The 27,065-nt window shown below is 41.3% G+C and overlaps 1 protein-coding gene across 1 annotated transcript; it reads right to left on the bottom strand.

Annotated features, from left to right (window-relative positions):
- Positions 1–7,379: 7,379 nt before the first annotated feature.
- Positions 7,380–7,943, bottom strand: LOC308511373 (selenoprotein H-like; the record flags this gene model as incomplete). The annotated part of the gene is given in 2 exon segments (XM_081081400.1): positions 7,380–7,802; positions 7,806–7,943. Coding segments are annotated over 2 exon segments (366 nt in total). The 3' UTR covers positions 7,380–7,574.
- Between the last annotated feature and the right edge of the window lie 19,122 nt (positions 7,944–27,065).

Here is a 27,065-nt window from a genome sequence, read left to right as displayed (position 1 = left end):
TCAGGTCTTCTAAGGCCCACAAATTCCCACTTCAACACTCCCATCCTTCCTGTTATTAAACCAAACGGCTTATATCGCCTGGTTCAAGACCTCAGAGCCATTAACTCGGCAGTACTGCCTATAGCCCCTATTGTGCCAACCCCTATACCATTCTGTCGTCTATTCCCCCTTCATCCTCCTTTTTTATGGTCCTTGATCTAAAAGATGCCTTCTTCACTATCCCTTTAGATTCACAATGTCAGGACCTCTTTGCTTTCACCTGGACTGACCCAGAAACTAGACACTCACAGCAGCTCACATGGATGGTTCTGCCCCAGAGGTTTAGGGATAGCCCCCACCTCTTTGGGCAGGCATTGGCAAAGGACTTATGGGATCTGACGCTGCCCAGAAACTCTTTCTTACAATATGTAGATGACCTTCTACTGTGCAGCCCTGATCTCTAAACTTCTTAGGAGGACACGTGTTTACTCCTTAATTTTCTTGCCCAGCCTGGTTACTGTATCTCAGCAACCAAGGTTCAGCTCTCCCAGTCAGCAGTAACATACCTCAGGGTTAGAATTTCACAGGACCGGAAGGAGATTACTGCAGACCTTAAAAGCCTTACCTCTTTCTTACCAACACCAACCAACAAGTCTGACCTCCTTTCTTTCCTGGGGGTGGCTGGCTTTCTCTGCTCCTGGATCCCCAATTACAGTAACTTACCCAGATCTCTGTATGAGGCAACTAAGGGGGACCCCAAAGAGCCTCTAGACTCCTCTAAACCTATAGATTCAGCCTTCAAATCTTTAAAGCAGGCACTTGTCCAGGCCCTAGCACTATACCTTCCGGACCTCTCATGGCCATTTATACTATACACCCATGAAAATCATGGCCTGGCTCTGGGGGTTCTAGGACAAGACAAAGGTCCCTCTTTCGCCCCAGTGGCCTACCTATCAAAACAACTGGACCCCACCTATAAGAGCTGGACCCCTTGCCTCAGAGCTCTAGCAAGGGTGGCCATTCTGGCCCTGGAAAGCTCTAAACTTACCTTTGGGCAACACATCCTCTTCAGGACCTTGTGACCCATAAGGCCATACAACATCTCTCACTTTCACAACTTCAGGCATAACATCTGTTTTTCATTGAAAACTACAGTTTCTTTCACTCCTTGCTCTCCCTTGAATCCTGCTACTCTCCTCCCCGTTGGGACAGACCCTCCTCTTCACTCTTGCATTGAAACAGTTACCCAGCTCATATCTCACTTTCCTCATATTTCACCCACTCTTCTCTCCACACCTGAGTAAACCCTTTACATCGACGGCAGCTCTACCCACACAAAGGAGGGACAATATAAAGCAGGATATGCTACAGAATCCAGTGATCCATCCATAATAGAAGCTAGTCCTCTTCCCTGCAACACAACATCTCAGCAAGCGGAACTCATATCCCTTACCAGAGCCCTAACCATCTCAGCTGGCAAGTCCATAAATATCTACACTGACTCTAAATATGCATGCCACATAATTCATTCTGGCCCCAGTATATGGCGTGAATGGGGATTGCTAACCACCAAAGGCAATCCCCTACACAACCATACATACATTACATACATAAAGGTCTTACTCAATGCATCCTTGCTGCCCAAAGCAGCTGCCATCATACATTGCAAAGGACACCAGAATTCTACGGACCCTATTGCTATTGGCAATAACCTGGCAGACAGGACAGCAAAAAGAGTTGCCCAGTCAGGCACCATCCAAACTAACTTAATACTACTGGCCTTACCTACAATCTCCCCACAATACTCAAAAGAAGAACATCTCAAGTATCTAGGGTATGCCCAGAAGCAAGGGTGGTACATTCAGGCAGGAAAATTCATCCTTCCAGAGGCCCAAGCAATAGAGATACTCCAGGGAATCCATAATATTTTCCATGTGGGACAAAAACCCTTTCTGCTGTACATCACTAGCTTTCTGTCTCTATCCTCCTTAGTACAAAAGATAACTAAGACATGTGAAATCTGCAGTCCCTGCTCTCCTCAGGGTAGAGACCGCCCTCGCTCTTTCCCAACACATCAGATAAGGGGAAACCTCCCAAAGCAGGGCTGGCAGATAGACTTCACACACAGGCCCCCGCATAAAAAAACACTATTATCTCCTCACATTAGGACACATTTTCAGGATGGATAGATGCCCATCCCACCAGGAGGGAGAATGCTCAAACAGTAGTGGTAGCCTTCACCCATGACATCATGCCCCGCTTTGGCTTTCCAATGTTTCTTCAATCTGATAATGGCCCCACTTTCGTCTCTCAGATAATGCAGCTGGTCTCTCAAACTTTAAACATCAAATGGAGCCTCCACATCCCCTACCACCCTCAGTGTTGGGTAAAGTAGAAAAGGCCAATCATCTCTTAAAACACATCTAACCAAGCTATCCTTAGAGCTCCATATGCCGTGGACTGAACTTCTCCCCCTGGCACTAATGAGACTGAGGACCATGCCACGACAACCACTACTTTTAAGCCCCTTTGAGATCATGTATGGGTGGCCTTTTGCCCTCCAAAGCCTGGAGCACAATTTCCCTTCCCCGGGAGACTACTTCCCTGCTTTTGCCCATATGAGGGCACTCTTACAACAACACGCTGATAATCTTCTCCCCCGTCCCTTTCCTACAACTTCTACTCATCTCTCAGTCCTCCCTGGGGACTTGGTCTATGTCAAGAAAAAAGGAAAAGCATCCTTAAAACCCACATGGGAGGGGCCTTTCCCAGTCATACTATCTACCCTATGGCAGCAAAGGTACAAGGAATACACCACTGGTATCACCTCTCACACATTAAGCCATACAGACCTCCACACAAAACACTACCTTCCTACACTTCTATCCCCACAGGACCTACCTCTCTCAGGCTTACCAAATATCTTCCCACCATCCCTGAAGAAGTCTCAGTGTCACCATCCAGGACCTGATAGCTCATCATTCCTCACACACTCAATTCTACCATTTCCTGCAGTGCATCCTGGAGGACTGGCCCTGGTGGCAACTGCGATCTGCTTCCCCAGAAGACTTACACTCATGGATAGCAGATCCTACCTGGCAAGGGACCCTCTGATTTTTTACTCTGGAAGAAGCTCAGGTTTTCGAATTCCTTTTTATGTCTTGTTTCCTCACCATAATCCTCCTACAGGCAACGGACAATGAATGCACCAGTGAAGGTTTTTGGTCTTTTCAGGTAAAACAGACTTGGGATGATGAGGGAGCCATCAATTCTACTGTCTGGGATGGGAAATCCTCTAGTATCAGTCTCTATTTTGATGCCTGCGAGGCCATGACCTGGGGTGGTCTAGCTGCTGTGGGTGGTTTCAGGCCTATGCCACCGACCACAAATATCTATGTATGAAATATCGCCAGAAGGGGGACTGTGACAATGTAGGGGAGTTCTACTGTCCATATTGGCAGTGTTCTCACTACCACTTGGGTGCTTTACGTAGTCCACTAGTAAACCTCAGACTCCCCTCAGACTGTGGCCCCCTAACGTGTAGTCCTGTCAGCTTTACCATATCAAATCAAGCAGACCTACTCTGGAACCAGGCTCAGTCAGCAGGAATTAGAATAGATGGAGGGGACAGGGACCTCAGGGGTATAATTGTCCTCATCAAAACCTATATTAATCCCTGACTTATCCTCCCCTACTAAAGGACATTCTCTCTCTTCCCATGAACTCTGGGCCTACTCCTTTACCCACTCTCATCAACACAACCTTCATCTACTCACTAGCATCGATCCCTCCTTCTCCACACCCTCCTGGATTTGTCTGTCACTGGCTCGAACTCTCATCATAGCTACTCCAATACTAACCTATTGGACCACTAACTTAACGCTTACCTATACCAAACCTCCACAAACCCTATACAATATCTCTCTTTAATACGGAAAACACTACCTGTTTAACCAATACCTCTCAAACCACTACCTCAGCTACCCCTACATCTTACTACTGTGCACAATCTATAAATTTACCCCCTCCTTTAGCCTGCCCTCCACCTGGTATTTTTCTCCTCTGTGGGACGATGGCCTACACCTGTGTCCCCCAGGACCTATCACACTCGCTCTGTCTTTATGTCTTCCTAACCCCCAATCTTTCTGTCAGAACAGAGGGAGAAATCGAACCCTCTCTTGGTCTTCTCAGGCCTTGCCACAAAAGGGTGGCCCTTGTTCCCCTCTTAGTGGGTACGGGAGTCCTCACTGCAGTAGGGACAGGCATAGGAGGCATTTCCTCCTCTGTTCATTTCTACCACAAATTGCTGAATTTTCAGAAGATATCTTCATCATTTAGCAACTCTTTTGAATCCCTTCAAACGCAGGTAGACTCCTTAGCAGCAGTAGCCCTACAGAACCAGCGTACTTTAGATCTCTTGACAGCAGAAAAAGGGGGCACCTGTGTCTTTCTTGGGGAAGAACGCTGCTACTTTGTTTTTGTTTTTTGTTTTTTTTTATTTAAATTTATTTTTTCATATTTTTTTTTATTGCTTACAGTATTACAAAGGGTATTACATATGTGTCCCTTTTTTTCCCCCGCCCTTGACAATCCCCTGGCCTCCCCTACCCCCCAATGTCTTATGTCCATTGGTTATGCTTATATGCATGCATACAAGTCCTTTGGTTGATCTCTTACACCCCTCCCTCCTGCCCCCCAACCCTCCCCGGCCTTCCTGCTGCAGTTTGACAATCTGTTTGAGGCTGCTCCGCCTCTGTATCAATTATTGTTCAAAAGTTTATAATGGTCTCTATTATCCATGAATGAGTGAGATCATGTGGTATTTTTCCTTCATTGACTGGCTTATTTCACTTAGCATAATGCTCTCCAGTTCCATCCATGCCGTTGCAAATGGTAAGAGTTCCTTCTTTTCTACACCAGCATAGTATTCCATCGTGTAGATGTACCACTGTTTTCTAATCCATTCATCTGCTGATGGGCACTTAGGCTGTTTCCAGATCCTAGCTATGGTGAATTGTGCTGCTATGAACATATGGGTGCGTATATCCTTTCTGACTGGTGTTTCTGGTTTCTTGGGATAGATTCCTAGAAGTGGGATCACAGGGTCAAATGGGAGTTCCATTTTTAGTTTTTTGAGGAAACTCCATACTGTCTTCCATAGTGGCTGCACCAGTCTGCATTCCTACCAGCAGTGCACGAGTGTTCCTTTTTCTCCACATCCTCTCCAGCACTTGTCGTTTGTTGATTTGTTGATGATAGCCAATCTGACAGGTGTGAGATGGTACCTCATTGTTGTTTTGATTTGCATCTCTCGGATGATTAGTGACTTTGAGCATGTTTTCATATGTCTGTTGGCTTTCTGAATGTCCTCTTTTGAAAGGTGTCTATTTAGATCCTTTGCCCATTTTTTGATTGGATTGTTTATCTTCCTTTTGTTAAGTTGTATGAGTTCCCTATAAATTTTGGAGATTAAGCCCTTATTAGATATGACATTGGCAAATACGTTTTCCCACACAGTGGGTTTTCTCGTTGTTTTGTTGATAGTTTCTTTTGCTGTGCAGAAGCTTTCTATTTTGATGTAGTCCCATTTGTTTATTTTCTCTTTAGTTTCAAGTGCCCTAGGAGCTGTATCAGTGAAGAAATTGCTTCGGCATATGTCTGAGATTTTGTTGCCTTTGGATTCTTCTAGAATTTTTATGGTTTCCTGTCGTACATTTAAATCCTTTATCCATTTTGAGTTTATTTTTGTGTATGGTGTAAGTTGGTGATCTAGTTTCATTTTCTTGCATATATCTGTCCAATTTTCCCAACACCATTTATTGAAGAGAATATCTTGGCTCCATTGTATGTTCTTGCCTCCTTTGAGCAATTGAGCATATTGAGCATATTGAGCATATTGGTTCAGGCTGATTTCTGGGCTCTCTATTCTATTCCATTGATCTATATGCCTGTTCTTGTGCCAGTACCAGATAGTTTTGAGACCAGTGGCTTTGTAATACATCTTGATATCTGGTATGAGATCCCACCTACTATGTTCTTTCTCAGGATTGCTGCAGCTATTCGGGGTCTTTTTTTATTCCAGATGAATTTTTTGGAGAGTTCGTTTTAGATCTGTGAAGTATGCCGTTGGTATTTTAATGGGAAGTGCGTTGAATTTATAGATTGCTTTGGGTAGTATGGACATTTTAATGATGTTGATTCTACCAATCCATGAACACGGTATGTTCTTCCAACTGTTTATGTCTTCCTCTATCTCTTTTTTCAACGTCCTGTAGTTTTCTTAGTAGAGGTCTTTTACCTCTTTACTTAAGTTTATTCCTAGGTAGCTTAATTTTTTTGGTGCGATGGTAAATGGGATTGTTTTTATAATCTCTCTTTCTGAAAGTTCACTATTGGTGTATAGAAATGCCTCAGATTTCTTGGCATTAATTTTGTATCCTGCTACATTGCCAAATTCATGTATTAAGTCTAGTAGCTTTTTGATGGAGTCTCTAGGGTTTTGAATGTATAATATCATGTCATCTGCAAATAAGGACAGTTTTACTTCCTCTTTTCCAATTTGGATGCCTTTTATTTCTTCTTCTTGCCTAATTGCGATGGCTAATACTTCCACTACTATGTCGAACAGGAGTGGTGAGAGTGGGGATCCCTGTCTTGTTCCTGTTCTTAGGGTAAATGGTGTTAGTTTTTGTCCATTGAGTGTGATGCTGGCTGTGGGCCTGTCATATATGGCTTTTATTATGTTGAGGTATGATCCTTCTACTCCCACCTTGCTGAGAGTTTTTATCAAAAATGGGTGTTGGATTTTGTCAAATGCTTTTTCTGCATCAATTGATATGACCATGTGGTTTTTTTTCTTTCAATTTGTTTATGTGATGTATCACATTTATTGATTTGCGGATATTGTACCATCCTTGCATCCCTGGGATAAATCCTACTTGGTCATGGTGTATGATCTTTCTGATGTACTGCTGGACCCGATTTGCTAAGATTTTGTTGAGGATTTTGGCATCTATGTTCATGAGGGATATTGGCCTGTAATTCTCTTTCATTGTGTTGTCTTTACCTGGTTTTGGTATTAGGGTGATGCTGGCTTCATAGAATGAGCTTGGAAGTGCTCCTTCCTCTTGAATTTTTTGTAGTAGTCTGAGGATGATAGGTTTTAGTTCTTCCTTGAATGTATGGTAAAACTCCCCTGTGAAGCCGTCTGGTCCTGGGGTTTTGTTGCTGGAAGCTTTTTGATGACTGCTTCAATTTCTTCCATAGTTATTGGCCTGTTGAGATTTTTAGATTCTTCCTGATTGAGTTTTGGAATGTTGTATTTTTCTAGGAATTTGTCCATTTGTCCCAGGTTGTCTAGTTTGTTGGAGTAGAGCTGTCCATAGTATTTTTTTTTTATTTCAACTTTTATTAAACCAAATCCAACAACTTTTCAATGCCTTACTAGAGTGTTGCCTCACAACTGAACCATCAATTCTGCAGGGGAAGAAACTATAGCTTCAGGCACATAACTGTAGTTTGGCCATGTCCCGTCATAAATGTTCCATCACCACCAGGAACAGAAAGCTCAGCATGAGGATGCCAGTCCAAGCCTCCTATGGAAGGCACTTCTTCAGCTTCTCCACGACTTTTTGTGGCTCAGGGAACTTGAGTTTGCGTGGGGGCCCCTTCTTAATCCCAGTCCAGAGCTCCGCACTGCTGCCGTCAGGGCGCAGCAGCTTCACCTTGAAGCTGCCCCTCCAGGGCTTGGCAGGGTTCACCTTCACCGGGAGCTCCGGGGCCTCCAGGCGCAGCGCCTGGCTCAGGGCCGCGGCATTGCGCCCTTAGACGCGTCAACTCCTGCAATGCTCAATAACGACCTTCGCCTCCTCCACCTCCTTCTGGCCTCCAGCCAGCTTCTCCTGCTTCTCAGCTGCAGCGACCACCGCCGCTTCCACCTTCCGCTTCCTCCCGCGGGAAGCCATGGTGCCTGGAAGCCGGCCCAGGAACAGGGTGGAGACGTGGCCACGGAGGAGCTGACGACCCCTCTGCGAGCTCCAAACCTCAGGTCACTGCGCTTCCAGAACCAATATTTTTTAACAATCATTTGTATTTCTGTGGGGTCTGTTGTTATTTCGCCTCTATCGTTTCTGATTTTGTTTATTTGGGTCCTCTCTCTTTGCTTCTTGGTGAGTCTGGCTAGAGGTTTGTCAATTTTGTTTATCCTTTCAAAGAACTAGCTCTTGGTTTCGTTGATTTTCTGTATTGTTTTTTTGGTCCCTATGTCATTTATTTCTGCTCTAATCTTTATTATCTCCTTCCTTCTGCTCACTCTGGGGTTTTCATGTTGCTGTCTTTCTAATTCTTTGAGTTGTAGAGTTAGATGATTTACTGCCATTTTTTCTTGTTTTTTGAGATAGGCCTGTAGAGCTATAAACTTCCCTCTCAGGACTGCTTTCATTGTGTCCCATAGGTTTTGGATTGTTGTGTTTTCATTGTCATTACTTTCCATGATGTTTTTGGTTTTTTCTTTGATATCATTGTTAACCCAATCAATATTTAATAACATGCTATTCAGCTTCCAAGTGTTTGAGTATTTGGGGTTGTTTTTATTGTAGTTTATTTCTAATATTATGCCATCGTGGTCTGAGAAGATGCTTTTTATGATTTCAATCTTCTTGAATTTGGGGAGACTTTGCTTGTGACCCAATATGTGGTCTATTTTTGAATATGTTCCATGTGCATCGGAGTGGGATGTATATTCCGTGGCTTTGGGTTGAAGTGTTCTGAAGATGTCTATTAAGTCCATCTGATCTAGTGAGTCATTTAGGATTGCTGTTTCTTTGCTGATTGTTTGTCTAGAGGACTTATCCAGTGATGTCAGTGGTGTATTAAAGTCCCCTACTATGATTGTATTGTTTTCGATCTCTCCTTTGGTATCTTCCAGGAGTTTTTTCATGAATTTGGGTGCTCCTGCATTGGGTGCATATATGTTTACCAGAGTTATATCTTCTTGTCTTATTGATCCCTTTGGTACTGTGAAGTGGCCTTCCTTATCTCTTGTTATGGCCTTCACTTTGAGGTCTATTTTGTCTGATATAAGTACTGCTACCCCAGCTTTCTTTTCTGTTCCATTTGCCTGAAAGGTATTTTTCCATCCCTTCACCTTCAGTCTGTGTGAGTCCCTTCTTCTGAGGTGGGTCTCTTGTAGACAGCAGATGTATGGGTCATGTTTTGTTATCCATTCAGCCACTCGATGTCTTTTGGTTGGAGCATTTAGTCCGTTTATGTTTAAATTTATTATTGAAACGTACTTGTTTGTAGCCATTTCTTTTTTTGTGTGGATGTTTTCTTTCTGAGCTTTTTATTTCTTCTTTTTACACCAGTCCCTTTAGCATTTCTTGCATTGCTGGCTTGGTGGTGATAAACTCCCTTAGCCTTTTTTTGTCTGTGAAGCTTCTTATTTCCCCTTCAAGTTTGAATGATAGCCTTGCTGGATAGAGTATTCTTGGATTCAGTCCTTTGCTTTGCATCACTTTGTAAATTTCTGTCCATTCTTTTCTGGCCTGTTGTGTTTCTGTTGAGAAATCATTTGATAATCTAAAGGGAGATCCCTTGTATGTAACTTTCCGTCTCTCTCTTGCAGCCTGTAAGATTTTCTCTTTGTCCTGAACTTTTGCCATGGTAATTATGATGTGTCTTGGTGTGGGTCTTTTCGGGTTCACCTTGTTTGGGACTCTCTGGGCTTGTGAGACTTTTTTCTTCCCCACCTCAGGGAAGTTTTCTGATATTATTTCTTCGAGTAGGTTTTCTCATCCTCGTTCATCTTTCTGTTGTTCTGGCACCCCTATAATTCGTATGTTGTTTCGTTTCATGTTGTCCCAAAGCTCCCTTAGGCTCTCCTCCTGTCTTTTAATTTTTTTCTCCAATTGCAGTACATTTTGGGTGTGTTTTGCTTCCTTGTCTTCTAATTCACTAATTCGGTCCTCCACTTCTCCTAGTCTATGGTTGATACTTTCAATGGTGTTTATTATTGCAGCTATATTGCTCTTAATTTCTTCTTGGGTCTTACTTAAGTTGTTGATTTTTTCATCTGTTTCTTCTAGCTTCTTGCATATGTTATTGATTTTTTCCTCCATCTGGTTTATGCACTCTAGGATCCTTATTCTGAATTCTTTTTCTGTCATGTTGCATGCCTCTGTATCACTTAGCTGCTTTTCTGGCGAGTCCTCTTTTTCTTTCCTTTGGGGGTTTCTTTGTCTACCCATGTTTGATCTCACTGACATATCTAGACGTTGAGTCATTCAGTGGCTGCTCCCTGGGTGGCAGTGACTCCTTGGTCTGTGGTTGCTCTTCGGGCGGTTGCGGTAGTAGCAGCTGCTCTTCAGTTGGCAGCAGCTCCTCTGGTGGGTGCTGTTCACAGCTGTGGTGGCTCTTCTGGCTGGTGGGGCGAGGTTTCACATACAGCTGCTGTTCCTCAGCAGAGGGTGTGGTGCTCAGGAGGTTGCTGTTGCTTGGATCTGCTGCATTGATTTAAAGGCACAAAATACAACACAACAAAGCACCACATACCAGGCACTAAACACAAATATATTCACGATATTAATAACCCCAAATAAAGTGACCACCCAAATTAAGAGAGTTGGGGGGTAAGGAAGAAAGAAGAGAAAAAGATAAAAGAGAAAAAAGAAAAGAAAAGAAAAGTAGGGACCAAAAAAAGGAGTGCAAAAATGAAATTGGGAAAAAAGGAGGGGGGAAAATAAAAGAGAGAAAAGAAAAGAAAAAAAAGGAGTGAAAAGAGAAAATGAAGTGGAAGAGGGGAAGAGATTATTTATATGAGGAGAAAACTCCTATAGAACTGCCACTAATCCCAACAAATTCCAGCAACAGCTCCCTGGAGATGAATGCAAACTAGAAACAACCAATAATATCAAGAGAGGCAAGGGAAAACAGAAGTACAAAAATAACCGGGGAGGATGGGTGGAGGGAGGGGAAAAACCAGCAGAAAAAAATAAAAAGAAAAAGCAAAACAGCCTAACAACCAGTCCTAAAACACACACACACACACACACACACACACACACACACACACAAAAGCAACAACAACAAAAAAACAATATACTCAACAATCAAGCAAACAGCAACAAAACAATGAAAGATAAAAGAAGAAAAAAAATTTTGGATAGTGAAGAAAGTTAATGGGTATGTGTATAAAGATTTAGAGCAGTGGATTGGAAATAGGATATATAAGTAGGGTGAAATTTCACAGGAGGTAAACAGAAGGAATAGGGAAAATCTAAAGCAGAAATAGGGTAAGAGAAACAGGACAACAAAAGGGGAAAAGTGAGGGAGAGGGTTTTAGGATAGAGGTAAAATTGAGGTAGGAAAAATTGTTGCTAAAGGAACGATGAAAATAGAATGGAGAACACTAATCCCAAAATAAAATAAAGAGAAAATAAAATGGCACTTTAAAAAATGGTAAAATGGTAGCAGTAATAATACTGGTTAAAAATAAGAAGGTAGTAATTAAAAGGGTAAAATCAGGTGATGGAAAAAGAAGAAGAAGAAATTGGTTTCTTAGTTAAAAGGTGAAAAAAGAAAAAAAAAATTGCAGTAGTGAAGGTCCTTCGGTTCTTCTACTCGTCAGTCTGGCTCACCTTAGTCCTGCCAGGTATTCAGGAGAGTGTTGAATTCCCCTGCGATACACTGTTCCTCTGTGTTGTAAACCACAGTCCTTATTTTAAAGCAGGCCATATTTGTTTCCCAGACTGCCTTATTTTGTGTTTAGCAAAGAGTCAGTTTGGGGTCAGCCTCTGGGTGGCAGTGTTCTGGGGTTGGCCTCTGAGGCTATACGGCTTCTCTATCGCACTTAAAACTGGTTTGGGGAGGTCAACTATCCAGAGCTGTTTCTTTAATCGTTACCCTGCTCTGTGTTGTTGCTGGGATTGGCTACTTTGTTAATGAATCAGGAATTGTCAAAGATCACATTAAATCCCTCTGAGACAGGATTGAACAAAGATGATGTAAACAGCAAGAAGGGGGGTATGCCATTTTTGGCTCACTTGCCCCATGGCTCCTCCCATTCTTAGGCCCACTGGTATCTATTCTTTTAATTTTGTTCTTTGGCCCCTGTCTCATGTGATATTTCGTCAACCAGAAGATGGGAGAGATCTATCTGGCCTTGAACTCTGAACAGGGACATCTATATCACCAGAATCTTTGAGACCCCAGGTTAATGCCTCTGATGACACCCCTTCTCAGCAGGAAGCAGCTATGGAAGATGGACCTTCACCCCCTGACCCTGCCCAGACTCTCAAATTTTTTACTATTTTTTTAAAATATATTTTATTGATTTTCTACAGAGAGGAAGGGAGAGAGACAGAGAGTTAGAAACAACGATGAGAGAGAAACATCGACTAGCCGCCTCCTGCACATCTCCCACTGGGGATGTGCCCGCAACCCAGGTACATGCCCTTGACCGGAATCGAACCTGGGACCCCTCAGTCCGCAGGCCGACGCTCCATCCACTGAGCCAAACTGGTTTTGGAAAATTTTTACTATTACCAAAAGCCTGGAATGATAGATCACCCCCTCCCCAAAGTGGTAGGTGGAGAAATGGTAATCATGAAGTGGCCTGCAGCCCAGAAATACCAGAAGTGGCAGTAATCATGATGCGGTCATCGGCCTGCAGACTGGAAATACCAGGAGGCCCAATTCTGTACCTTATATGGACTATACATTGAATCACCTATCAGTGGCAACAAAGTACCCTAAACCCCCATTCTTTCCTCATTCCTCCCTTCAAAAGGAGTGCTTACCTCTGCCGGGGTCGCTGTTTCGAGACAGCCCAGCAGGTCATTCTCCTAATTAAGCCTGTAATACCTGGTTTTGGGTTCCCGACTGATCTTTCACTCCTTACTTAGTTTTAAATCATTAATTGTAGCATACTAAGATAATTGGATGATTTATCAGAATTCATAATGAAACCAAAATGTAGTTTTTTGCATCTGAGTTCGTTATCTCATGAAATCAAATAATGAGTCACAGACAAAAATGCTTAGTGAAGCCGAAGTTTATTGAGAATAGCCAGTCCTGTAAAAGGTGCAGCTGGGGTTCTAGGAACAGGGCAGTGTTCATAACTTCCTTTCCATGTTATAGTCAGGAGTAGTTTAGCATCCAAGACAATTAAAATCTATTATTCCATGTGTGGAGGCCCACATGGTTATAAGCAATTTGGGTCAAGGATGTGCTCCCCTACAGGAATCCATTGTGTGCAGGGGAGAAGTGAGAGGGCAAAAGGAAGCGCAAGCTTTTTAATTTAGGGGGTGAAGACAGCCTTGCTATCTCCTGATTTGTCTTTTCAAAGAATTTTGCCTTAGCAACATCCTTGGGCTTGGTTTATATGTCTTACTGCCTTGGGTTTGGTTATCTGCATGCTGCCTGTCTTAGTAATATCCACAGATTTTAAAGCTTGTGCCTCCTGTGCACGCCCTTCCTTCCCCTCCTAGTTGGGGTGCTGTAGTGATTCCGCTTAGCAGGATTCCAGGTTCTATTTCCTCACCCCCTCCCCCAACCTCATTGTCCTGATTCCTGACTACCTAGCTTCCCTCTGTCTCCTCAATAATCTACTAAATTCATATTAGTCAATAATTTCACTTTTTTTTCCTGTATATATTTGTCAAATTGAATGATTAAATTATAAAAGCACTATCACTGAAGTATTTGGCTTATCCTATGAATACGAAGTAACAATTTTAGAGGAGAAATATTGATTCTGGGGAGTCAATAATATAAACTGTATCTTTCTGTCTTTGCTGAATATATAAGAGAAGTAATAGACATTATTTAAAATTTAAAACACAAAATAGCAAACAAAAAACATATAAACTCTTTTATATACTAAATAAAGTTTTTAAATTCCCTAGAGAAAGAATTTTTATGGCAATCTATATAAATCTATTGTAAATGGTTTAACCTGAATATACATTTTGTATTACTATCTGTGGCTCAGACTGCAAGATGGTCATCAAATCTGTTTCTTCTGTTTTCATGGCACAAAGCTTGAGTGCATTTTTCCATCTCACTTGAAGTTAGGTGTGACCATGTGGGTAATCTCTGGACAGTGAAACATGAGAAGAAATGTATGCCACTTTCAAGTCTTGTCCCAATATCCTCACCTATGTGATCTTCCAGAATATTTTTTCCTTTTGGCTGTGTGTATTGGAAACAACTTTGCTAGTTGTACATTTCACATGAGAGATGGAACCTGGAGAAGGAAATTACCATTTGGAAAGGGCAGACTGATCAAGAACACTCATGTTGAAATTTTATGTGAGGCAAAAATAAACTTTTACTTTTTTTAAAGATGTCAACATAAAAACATTCAAACCTGTAAAGAATTTTTGTGAGTTTATTTGAGCCAAACTGTCAACAAATGCCAAGAAGCAGAACCTCAATGAATTGAGATAATGCTCCGGAGAATGGAGGGTTACATCTGTATTTCTACATTGCAATCAAAGGAAGAGACATAGGTGGGTTACATGAAATCAACTGGTGATAGACTAGAGAGGCTGGAGAAAGCAAAGTGGGGAAACCCTGGGATTGGATAAAAAGTAAAATGATAGACACATACTTAGGTGGGTGCAGGAACAAAGAACATGATAACAATGAAGGAATTTGTGGTACCTGTCCTGGCGCCCAGGCACATTAGGTTGTACCCCAAGGGGTCTGGAAAAAGGGAAGTAACAGGTTACTCAGACATTTCAAGGGTATGTTATTGTAGATGCAAAAAGACAGATAGGCTCAGTCAAGGTACAGGTTGACCTTGTCAGTGAAGATACCAGCCTAGGATGTAACTACCCACCATAACTGCTTTTAGTTAAAGTTTAATTTCAGACCATCCTTTGTGGTTACTTTAGGTCTCTGAGTTTGCAAGACCACCATGCAGGCCTTCCCTGAGCTTGTCAGGTTAGCACGTGGCCCCTTTCGTCCACAAACACATGGATATTTGAGAGGTTTATACGTTACTGCAGCAAGTATACCTTATATAAAACACCATGCCATACTCACTTTGAATGTACCAACAGAACACAATCCCTGGATTTAGTTAGCCCAATATTTTTTCTGGTTTGATTAAACTGATTCACTCTTTAGTTTTTTTCCTTGAGATAATAAAATGTATACTAAGTTAGTGCTTGAGTAGTAGGTTATACAACCTATTCTTTTGAGGAGGAAACTGGTCTTGCAAGGTATGTCAGGCCATAGAAACTATGAACAATGCACTGCCCTGGCGGGGGGCGGGGGGGGGGATCATTATCACTGGCCCTAGGACAGATCATAGGATATGGCCTGGGGACCTCAACACCTGGGGGCCTTCCTGTAAGCCCATGAAAGGGGGCGGAAACATATCTGCAAGATAAAGACCCCAGAAGGTTATAAAAAGTGAAGCCCTCTGTGTGTTACTTCACTTTGATTTGGAAATTATTCCGAGTCCACTAGTGTTAATAAACGAGGTCCCTCCCTTTCTCTAGGAAGCATGCTTGGTATTTCTTTGGTTTTCTGCAATACTTTAACCTATTAAAAGAAAGGTCTAAATTTATGTAGTTTGTATTGCATCTGTACTTCATGGGGAGAAGAGATGTTAATCAAAATTTGTACAGTACCCATTTTATCCTCAGAAAGTATTATGAAAATGTTCTTTTGCCCTTTTATTATGTGTAAAATAACCTCACTATCGAGTGTGTTTCCTTCCACGACTCGCGTGGAGTAGGGTTCGGTATCTGAAAGAGGAGCCGCACAGCAAATGAGAGAAAAAGACACAAGATAATTTTGCAATATTGGGGGACCAGGCGGCAAGTCCCGAAGGACTTCTTCTCCCTGTGCTCAGGCCTCACCAAGCTTTTATTCATCTGGGATGCACCCATAGCATAGCCCTAGGCAGGTGACCCCCTGCAACAGGCAGACTAGCCCATCAGCAAGGATTTACATAATAATAAATGGGGGAGCAGTTTCAGCTACCACTGTCTGGACAAACAGAGTTGGCGCCTAGCTCCGAGCTCTGGGAGGGCTTCAAAGGCACCCAGCCTTCGGGGGTTTCGGGAAGGGGGTTTCGGGAAGTGCTCTGTCTATGCTTATCAGATAGTGAAGGCAACAAACAGTTTCCCACATCTCCCCCTTATTTTTTCTTTAAAAAATAATCAAGTCCCAATTTCAATGTCTAAAAGTTCTCTGAGTCCATGTTTCAATGTCCAAAAGTTCATGTGTACATGCCAGCAATGAAATGTTGGTTCTGGATGGTGGAAAATGCAGGTCCGGTCCTTTATGGTCTGGTCCTGGGCACCCTGCAGCGACGCACAGCTGCAGACTGCTAGCATGGCAAGGCGTCTTCACCATCTCCATCTCTGAACTGTCTCTTCCGTCTTTGTGGCTGGAGCAATCTGGTCAGTTTCTCTCCGGGATCCCTTGTTGCAGGAATCCACATGGTCTTGGAGCTGTCCTCTGAAAATATACAAACATATTCTCGACCAAAGGTTAATAATTGAAATTTTACTTGGGGAATCCTTTTTATATTTGCCCAAATGATTTTCCTTTGGCTTATTTTGACACCACATATGTTTTTCATGGGTGTCTTGCTGTTAGCATTACAAAATGAAAAAAGAAATTTTTCTAGATGTAATGTAGTTACAGGATATTTTTCCTTACATGGTATTCTTCCACTATATTTTTCCACTATCCCCCTTTTTTTTAATTAGGAGACTTCTTGGAAATTTTATAATGCAGTCTAGATAGCTTTAAATATTAATTTTTTGCATGCAAAAAAATGAACCTGAACATGCTTTAGGTTCATAGCATGTTTACCATGAAATGAAAGTTTTTGTTAATACTTTTTGAATAATTACTTATTTCAAATTAGCCAAATTTAATTAATTTGAAAACTTGACTTTAATTAATTTGAAAACTATTTTTGCTGTCAAATTTAATATTTTAACAATAATCTTAATTTACACTGTAAATATTAATTGAAAGGATCACTTTACATCCTTGTGAAGGCTCTGAGCATTCCTGTTGTTAGGCTAGATTTAGACATAGGGTCTGTTAGCCAAGCCTCCGTTTATCTGGATTCTGATTTCAGCTGGACCAAATCTCTTCTATTTGGTTCCTGATCTGGGCTGGGCCTGGGAAGCAAGAAGCAGCCATGGGGACAGGAGACCTTCCTCAGAAGGGCCGAGTGTTCAAGCCCGTGCACCATTCAAGCTCGTGCACCATTGGGGGGGGGGGTGAGGATCTGTGCCCCACCTTTGTTGCACCCCAAGTTTTCTCCTACTGGCCCCCAGCTGTGCCTGTCTTAGGTCGTCCCAACCTTTGGGATCTTACCCGTCGTTGACTACCAGCTATCTCTGGGCCAAGTAGGGTGATGTGAGGTTCAGTTCTGTCTCCTTGATAGCCTATGTCCCTCTGGCCTCCATGCCCAGCAACTGCCTTTGGAGCCCCTCGCCTGCTGGCGGGGCCCCGGCATTGATCATAGGGAACCCAGGTTTCTCCTCCAGAGAGGGCCCAGCTTACGCCATTGGGCAAGAGACAGATCCATGGTACCAGCTTTTCATGATCCCAGCTTGAACAGAGCGCTCAGGTAACAGCTGTAGGCAATTGGATTCCTCTTGGCAAAAAAAGTCAAGATAGGTCAATACAGAATGCTTAAGTGCCTTCCCCAGGAGGCCCTCCACACAGTGGAAAGGAATAAATCCCTTCATGTAAAACATTCAAATTCATTTGTAAATTTGTTTGGGATAAATGCACAATATACTGTTATAAAGCATCAAAAATTATTAATAAAACTTGTAGAATAATACCATGTAAGAATATTCTTTGCTCTAGGTTATGACAACTTAATTTTAAACTCAAGGTTTGGAATGAGGAACCTAGTTTTCAAAAAAAAAAAAAAAAGAAATTTACAGAAGCAGAGACAGTATGCTATTTAAATTACAGTGATGGGTAAACACATTATCTAGAGTCCTTGGGTAACCTAGGTAAAACTTAGGCATGTTATCTGAACTACAGTTTTTACCTGAATGAGTTGTTACCATACTTCACTTTACCATGCCCCAGGTGGTCTCTGGGCTGTTGGTTGTCTGCTTTGTCTTCCTCCTGCTGGATTACACTTGGAGAACTTTAACTTAAAAAAGAAAAATCTTTCTTTTTTTTTTTACGAAGTAACTTATAGGGTTACTTCTTGGATGTTGACTGATAGTTCCAAGTCATTAAACATCAGAAGGCGTTGGTGGTATAGTGGTGAGCATAGCTGCCTTCTAAGTCATTAAACATTTATGGTGACTGTACTTATTTTCAGATTTGGTATTTTAACAGCAAATCATTAGATTATCCTGTAAATATTAGTGGAAGATATTTCAAAATATTAAACTTTCTCCTTTTTATTAAATTTAAAATAATGTTTTTAAACAGCATTCCCTTTTGGTATATTTGCATATACAGAGGGATCATGGGAAGCCTTCAGTAACCTTTTTAGAAGAATTTTACTTTACTAGAATTCAATTGCTTACAAAGATTAGTAAATTTAGTAAAGTTTTATGTCTGATACACGAGGTGCAAACGCTGCCCCACCTCCAGCCTAATTTAAAATGCAGTGGTGAGGAGCTTTTAAATAAAAGACATTGCTAGTTTAAGTAAAGACTTTGCTACTAATAAATCAATTTTTTCTTTTATTTGGCAGAAATTCCTTATGCAACCAAGTATATTATATTTTGAAATACTGTACTCTGGAAAAACTGTCAAATACATATCTAATTAAAAAATTTTTAACACTTAAAAACAGTTCTCAACATAATAGGATCTAGTCTTGACCATGGAATCAATTACTATTAATTTGTGTATGATATATGTACAACTGTGGTTCTACTGAGAATTTAAGATGTCTTTTAAAAATGTATCTACAAGCCTTTTAAGAAATACGAGCTCTATTGTCGGCCCTTATAAAGCCAACTGCTTAAAACATTGGTCTATCATACCACTGAAATTATATTAAGACCGTGATTGCTAATTTATTAAGTATTAAAAATATCTTCTTAAAAATAGTATTACATAAATCTGAGAAGCAAGCACACTTTCTGCCCCATCTGCATTTCCGCGGTAAAACTCCGCCTTAAAACTCCACCCCTGAAATTCCATCCTGCCCCAGTGAGCAGACACCCCCCTTGTGATTGGCCAAGTCAGAGGGCGGGGCTGTTCCAAGATGGCGGCCCCCAGGGGCACGGCAGGCCATGCGGCCAACATGGCAGCTGCCAAGTCACAAAGCTCAACATTGTGGCTGTCTACACTGTTCTCTGACAGAAAAGATGATTTCCTTATTCTCACAATAAACAAGGGAAGAGCAAACCAAAATTCCTAAAAGATAGATGGCCAACATTATATTGTAGACAAACAGAAATCTCATTAGCTGTTTATACCCTTTATAATTATCTTAGATATTTAATTAATTTCTCCCGATTCAATTTGCACTTTAAACTTTCAGAGCTTTAAATCTTAGATATTTCAAATAAAATATAAGGCATTTTCAATTAATAGATTAACTTCTATCTTCTAGACTTCATACTAGGCATACTCAGATCAACATTTCAGTATTATAAATTTCAATGCTTTTAGATGATTTGAACTTAAAAGCTTTAAGTTTCCAGCCAATAAGCCTGGCATAGCTGCTAAAATGGTCACAATTTTCCTGTTGGGGAAGTCAAGAAACAAAACCATAGCTATTCACATGTTAAACTTGACTATCAACTTCCTGGTGGTGCTTGCCTCAGGGCGGGAAATTTCAAAAGTTACTTTAAATCGCCTTGGGAAGCCAGCCTTAATTAAAGGGCATAGCCATCTTTTACCTGGGCTACTTAGATTTTTATAATTAATATAGTTCAATAATTCTTGAGATTCAAATCCAAATTATTATTTTAAGGCATACTCTTTAGCAAATTTTTGTAACAGAGACAATTTTACTGAATTTTCTTTTCGGCCTTGAAGTTAACTTTTTAACACCCTTCATTAGCATTTAAAAACTGTTCTTTATTATGGAAATATACCAATCTTGTTGCTAGAATCTAGCCAGCATCTTTTTTCCTTTGGGTAAAATTTGCCATTTTTCTTAGGAAATAATCAGTCTTGGGTTTTATTCTGTACATTTGGAAAGAGATTTCAGCTCAAAACTCTATCTAAATGTCCAAAATCGGACGATGCGCGCCTTAGTTCCAAGCCAGTTTCTCTTTACACGTGCACAGAAATCCCAGACGCATTTTTAAATTTTGTAAAACTTTTCAATTAAGAGAAGGAGACTTTAAATTAGAATACTGGGGAGGGGGCGTCCACACTGGATCGCCACGTGCTCCTTCTTCCCTTTCCCCACCTTCTGCTTTTGGGGGAAGTTTCAGCAAATGACTCAGATGGCGTATTTTTCCCAAAGTCATGCTTAATAGAAAACATTTAAAATTTTTCCCTATTTCGCTTTCTAAAGCAATGGCTAGCACCCAAGGTTATCTTAGCCAAAGTTTGGTTGTCATAAGATGTTCTCCAGTAATTTTTAAATAAAACATTAAGTAATCTCATTGTGGGAGAGCTTATAACTCTGCCTTTTCCTGCCACCTTTGAATCTCTCCACACCAGAGGCGGATTTGGCAGCAGGGTTTCATTTCTTATTACAGATTTTAGATTCCAAACACAAATTAAGATTTTAATTTGAACAAGAAACCACATTAAGATGACCATGGCACTCTTTTTTCAGCCTGATTTTAAGGAGTACCTTTTAATATTCCAATTTCTTTATAAGTTGGCCTTTTTGCACAGGTGATTCTATTAATGGAGAATTAAACATTTAAGGATTAGGACATGGAGGTGGAGGGAGCCATGAAGGCCATTCCTCCCATTTTTTCTTTTCTTTCTGCTCCTCTTAAGGAGCGGAGGGTGCAAGGGGAGGAGATTTATCCTCCTTGACCTCTCTTAAGCCTCTAGGAAATGAAATGCCGTGTTCCACAAGGGGAAACAATTTTTGGCAAGTTCTGATTAACTTTTTGGCAAACTTTTAAGATCTAATGTACCTTTTTCAAGAAACCAAGGCTTGTATTCTATAATAACATGCAAAAACTGTAAAAGATTACCTTCTAAAATTTTAATACTTTAAACATGCAAATCAAAAGTCTATAATAAAATTTCTTACTTTTTTTTAAAAGCCAAATATACCTTTTAAAGCCGAATCTACTTTTTTAAAACCAAATCCTGCCCCGTTTGTTAGCCTGGTTGAGAAAACGTTCCCAGTTACTTACAGACCCGGGCTTCTGTAGTTGATCTGGGCATTGCGTGCGGTAGAATCCCCCTCACCTTTTTTCGGTGAGTTTTTCACACCTTTTCGGTGAAAACTTCCTTTTCTCGCTCCAGCGAGACCTGCACTTCCAGATGCCCCACGTTGGGCGCCAGATATCGAGTGTGTTTCCTTCCACGACTCGCGTGGAGTAGGGTTCGGTATCTGAAAGAGGAGCCGCACAGCAAATGAGAGAAAAAGACACAAGATAATTTTGCAATATTGGGGGACCAGGCGGCAAGTCCCGAAGGACTTCTTCTCCCTGTGCTCAGGCCTCACCAAGCTTTTATTCATCTGGGATGCACCCATAGCATAGCCCTAGGCAGGTGACCCCCTGCAACAGGCAGACTAGCCCATCAGCAAGGATTTACATAATAATAAATGGGGGAGCAGTTTCAGCTACCACTGTCTGGACAAACAGAGTTGGCGCCTAGCTCCGAGCTCTGGGAGGGCTTCAAAGGCACCCAGCCTTCGGGGGTTTCGGGAAGGGGGTTTCGGGAAGTGCTCTGTCTATGCTTATCAGATAGTGAAGGCAACAAACAGTTTCCCACACCTCACCTTGTTTAAAATTTCAGCTTTCTTATTGAAAATATTTTACTATTTTGATGTCTTTTTTGTTCTTGTTTCTTAAATTGTGACTAAATTAGTAAAAATGCATTTTCCTTAGTTCTTTTAATAGGATAACAGATTCATTCAAACTAGTTCAATAAATAAAGAAAATTGTTGTAAGGAAAGAATGAGGCTCTCAGAAATCTGAAAAAAGGAACTGACAATTCCAAGATAGTATTTGGAAAGCAATTGGAGACCAAGGTCAACAGGCAGTCCTTTTATATCTATTCATAGCTATCTCTAATTTTGCTTGCATATTTGTTTCAGTGGCTTTTTTGTCTGTAACAACACATATTCTCTGCTTATTTATGAATACTGTGGTGCAAGACTCATTGTGACTTTTTTTAAATTTATTTTTATTGTTTACACAATTACAGATGTCCCCATTTCTCCCACCTTTGCCCACCTCCCCTTGTCCTCTTCCTCCCTTCCCTCTGGCCATAACCACACTGTTGTCTGTATCTATGTGTTATGTATATATGTTCTTTGGCTACTCCCTTCACCTTCTTTCATCCAGTTGTTCCCTCACCCCTTTCCTCTGACAGCTGTCAGTCTGCTCCATGTATCCATGCCTCTGATTCTATTTTGTTCATCAGTTTATTTTGTTCATTAGATTCCATATATAAGTGAGATCATATGGTGTTTGTCTTTCTCTGACCAGCTCATTTTACTTAGCATAATGATCTCTAGGTCCATCCATGCTGTCGCAAAAGATAAGATTCCCTTCTTTTTTATAGCTCATAGTATTCCATTGTGTAAATGTACCACAGTTTTTAATACACTTATCTACTGATAGACACTTGGGCTATTTCCAGATCTTCGCTATTGCAAATGCTGCTGCTACGAACATAAGGGTGCATATATTCCTTCTGATTGGTGTTTCAGAATCCTTAGGATATATTTCCAGAAGTGGGATCACTGGGTCAAAAGGCAGTTTTATTTAATATTGAGGAAACTTCATACTGTTTTCCACAGTGGCTGCACCAGTCTGCATTCCCACCAGCAGTCCACTGGGTTTCCCTATTCTCCACATTCTTGCCAGCTCTTGCCTTTTGTTGATTTATTGAAGGTAGCCATTCTGGAAGGTGTGTAGTGATATTCCATTGTGGTTTTAAATTGCATTTGTCTGATGATTAGTATTGTTGAACATTTTTCATATGTCTCCTGGCCTTCTGTATGTCCTCTTTGGAAAAGTGTCTATGCAGGCCAAAACCGGTATGGCTCAGTGGATAGAGCGTCGGCCTGCGGACTGAAGGGTCCCAGGTTCGATTCCGGTCAAGGGCATGTACCTGGGTTGCGGGCATATCCCCAGTAGGAGATGTGCAGGAGGCAGCTGATTGATGTTTCTAACTCTCTATCTCTCTCCCTTCCTCTCTGTAAAAAATCAATAAAATATATTTAAAAAAAATAAGTGTCTATGCAGGTCTTTTGCCCATTTTTTTTATTGGATTATCTTCCTGGTGTGGAGTTGTATAAATTCTTTTTATACTTTGGAAATTAAACACTTATCAGATGAGTTGTTCTGGCAAGTATGTACTCTCGTACGGTGGGTTCCCTTTTCATTTGTTGATGGTTTCTTTTGCTGTGCATAAGCTTTTTAGTTTAGTTTATTTTGAAGTCCCATTTGTTTATTTTTTTTCCTTTGTTTCTCTTGCCCTAGGAGATATATTAGTAAATATATTGCTCCAAGAGCTTTCTGAGATTTCACTGCCTATGTTTTCTTCTAGGACTTCTATGGCTTCACATCTTACATTTAAATATTTTATCCATTTTGAATTTATTCTTGTATATGGTGTAAGTTGTTGGTCTAGATTCATTGTGACTTTTGCCTCTAGTACTCATCTCCTGCCTCTGTCTTAAAGCCTTAATACTTCTACTTCCCTAGAGGGATTATCAGCTGTCTATGTTTTCCAATTCTGAAATGTCCAAGACAGGTACTTGAAAATCTCACCGTATCTGGTTTTATGAGTAAATATAAAATTTGCTAGCCCTTAAAACAGAGGTTTAACCTCTGGTCTAGTCACATAGATAGAGAGCATCTGATACAAATATGTCTGCCTGTGCCAGGACCTTTAGCAATGGTAGTTCCACTTAGCAGGAGGTTTTGTCATAGGGGCCAAATTTTGAAAACAAGAAAGAAATCCAATAATTCTAAATTCACTGAATGATGGTGAGGAGACAGAAGAAAGCTAGGTATACAGGAATGGAAACCGTGGAGGTGGGAGAAAGTAAAACCAGAAACCCAGCTAGGCAAAGTTACTAAGACACCCCAACTGGGCAGGGACAGAAGGGCACTGGTGGGAGACATGAGTTTTAAAATGTATGAAAGTTGCTAAGACGGGCAGCTTGCAAGGCAGTGAGGCATACAACCAATCCCAAGGATGTTGCTAAGGCAGAATTCTTTAAAAGGACCAATCAGGAACTAACAAGCATACATACATAAAAGCACTTGCGCTTCCTCTCCTCTCCACAGCTGCACCTTGTATTCTTGGATTAATGGCAAGAGATGCCTCCTCATCATATGGTTTATGGCCATGTGGGCCTCCACACATGGATTAAAAGACTCTAATTAGCTTGGATGCTGAAATACTCCTGACTGTAACATGGGAAGGAAGCTCTGGACACTGGCCCGCTCTTGGAACCCCAGCTGCACCTCTTCCAGAACTGGCTTCTCTCAATAAATTTCGGTTGTATTAACCATTTTTGTCCTCAACTTCATTCTTTAATTTCATGAGACAATGAACTCAGACTCAATACCCCACATTTCAGTTTCAATTGCATATAGAAGACTAGAGTGAAATATTTTTAACAATTAAACATAGAATATCATGTAGATACACAAATAATAAAGTCTATTTCATAGAGATGACAACTATTGAATAGACAACACTTTCTCTACCTCTAAAAAGTTTCAGTGTGCTGAGAGTGCTATCTATATCTGTATCTATATCTATATCTATATCTATATCTATATCTATATCTATATCTGTATCTATCTATATCTACTTATCTGTCTCTATCTTTATCATCTCTATCTCTAGCATATCTTGTGGGGAAGCATGAGACTTGGTTGGAAAATTTATAAGGAAGACCTTCTGATAAAAGGGAAGTGTGTGGAAGGCCGTCTGCCCTGTTTATCAGAATTCAGACTTTGGGGAGACATAGGAGAGTGCCAAAGGCAGCGCCCCTAATTATTCCTTGACCTTTCCAAACAAGCCTGTGCATGTGCCAACCCCCAAGTGTTTACTGGAATCCTTATGCTTAATCCCTGGACATCCTTGCCTAGAGTGTTATAGAATTGGTGTGAAAAAGGCAATAGGTAAGCACTTGGAGGCATCAGGAGAGACCTTTAATCAAGCAGAGCTGCTGGCTCTGGGGATACAAAGATCCAAAGCCTGAACAAATGATACAAAGAGATTGAATATATATATATATATATATATATATATATATATATATATATATATATATATATATTCCTAGGTTTCTTTTGGTTTCCTATCTGTTTCCTAACTACCAGGCTTTTGTGGTGGGCTTCACAGCCCCTCCTGAGTCAGTTAGAATGGGGAAGTTAGATTGCATCTAAATGCCTGTTCTGGGTAGTGCCTCTAGCTAAGCTGTTACATTTTTTGTTTATGGCCCATTGTAAATTGGGAGTAATTAGGAAAATAGGTCTTGCAATACCAGATTGTTAAGAAAGGTCAGTGACTTAATCATAGGCTACCAAGAATGCACTGATTAACACAGGGGTCCTCAAACTACGGCCCACGGGCCACATGCAAATACAAATATTGTATTTGTTCCCGTTTTGTTTTTTTACTTCAAAATAAGATATGTGCAGTGTGCATAGGAATTTGTTCATAGTTTTTTTTTAAAAACTATAGTTCAGCCCTCCAACGGTCTGAGGGACAGTGAACTGGCCCCCTGTTTAAAAAGTTTGAGGACCCCTGGATTAACAGATTCAGGCTGCTAGTCTTTCTATATCCTTTCTCAAGAGTACAAAGTAAACATGTGTCCTCCCAAGATTACTCACCCTACTGATTGTATCAAAAGATAAAAATTCCAATAAAGGCCTAACGAGGCAGGCAATAGAGACTGCCCTGGCTACAAAAGCCAGAGGTCCCTTAGCCCTCTCTTTCACAGTCAAACTGTGTCTGAGCAATCTGTTCACCCGTCATTCAGGGGCTGCTGGTCAGCCCCAGCAATGTCTCTATATTTGTATCAGCTATACTGTTCTTACTATGTCATTCTTACTGCATTTACTGTGTCAAACTTAATTATTTGGACATTTAATGCTACACTTATAAATAATCAATGATTCTACTTAAAACATGATTGCAGTTTCAGACAAAACTTAGTAAATTATAACTTTTTAAAAAACATCAATGATTTCTTTTTCAGTGTTACCTTTCTGTTGGTTACATTTTCATAAAAGAATTAATCTAATCCTATATAATAAAGAGTTAATATGCAAATGGTCATCACACCCTAATGCCATCATGCCATAATGGCTCAGACACTCAACACTGGGGAGAGAGGAATGGGGACAAGCCAGGCACAAATGAGCTTGCAAGAGAGGAATGGGGACCAGCCATGCTGCGGCCTGGAAGAGGGACAAGCTGCCCACCCCGTGGTCCCTGCAGCGCAAGAGAGGGACAAGCCACCCGCCCCACAGTCCTGGGAACCTATGGTTGCAGCCTGGGCAAAGCCCCTCACCCATAGTCCCCTGCAGCTGTGGCCAGCCTGGGCGAAGCCAGCCAGGTTCCTGGTTGCCTGCAGCCGACCAGAGGGAGGGTAGCCCAGGTCCTGGGTGCAGGGAGAGGCAGAGGTGGTTAGGGGCAATCAGGCAGGCAGGCAGGCAGGTGAGCGGTTAGGAGCCAGCAGTCCTGGATTGTGAGAGGCAGTCGGACATCCCCTGAGGAGTCTCGGATTGGAGAAGGTACAGGCCAGGCTAAGGGCCCACCCCCCCGGTCCCCGTGCAAAAATATTATGCACCGAGACTCTAGTGTACTATAATTGTCTATCCCCTCCACTGAACTAGAAATAAATCTAGGGCAGAATAAAATGATATTTAACTTATATTCCCTGAGCCCAGCATAGTGTCAAGAACATAGTTATTGCAGCAAGCACATTCATTGCATTGATG

This window comes from Myotis nattereri (assembly GCF_964212035.1).
Source record: "Myotis nattereri genome assembly, chromosome: X".
Taxonomy (NCBI): domain Eukaryota; kingdom Metazoa; phylum Chordata; class Mammalia; order Chiroptera; family Vespertilionidae; genus Myotis; species Myotis nattereri.
Note: the sequence above shows the minus strand (reverse complement) of the source record. Positions and strands in the feature narration are given on the sequence as shown.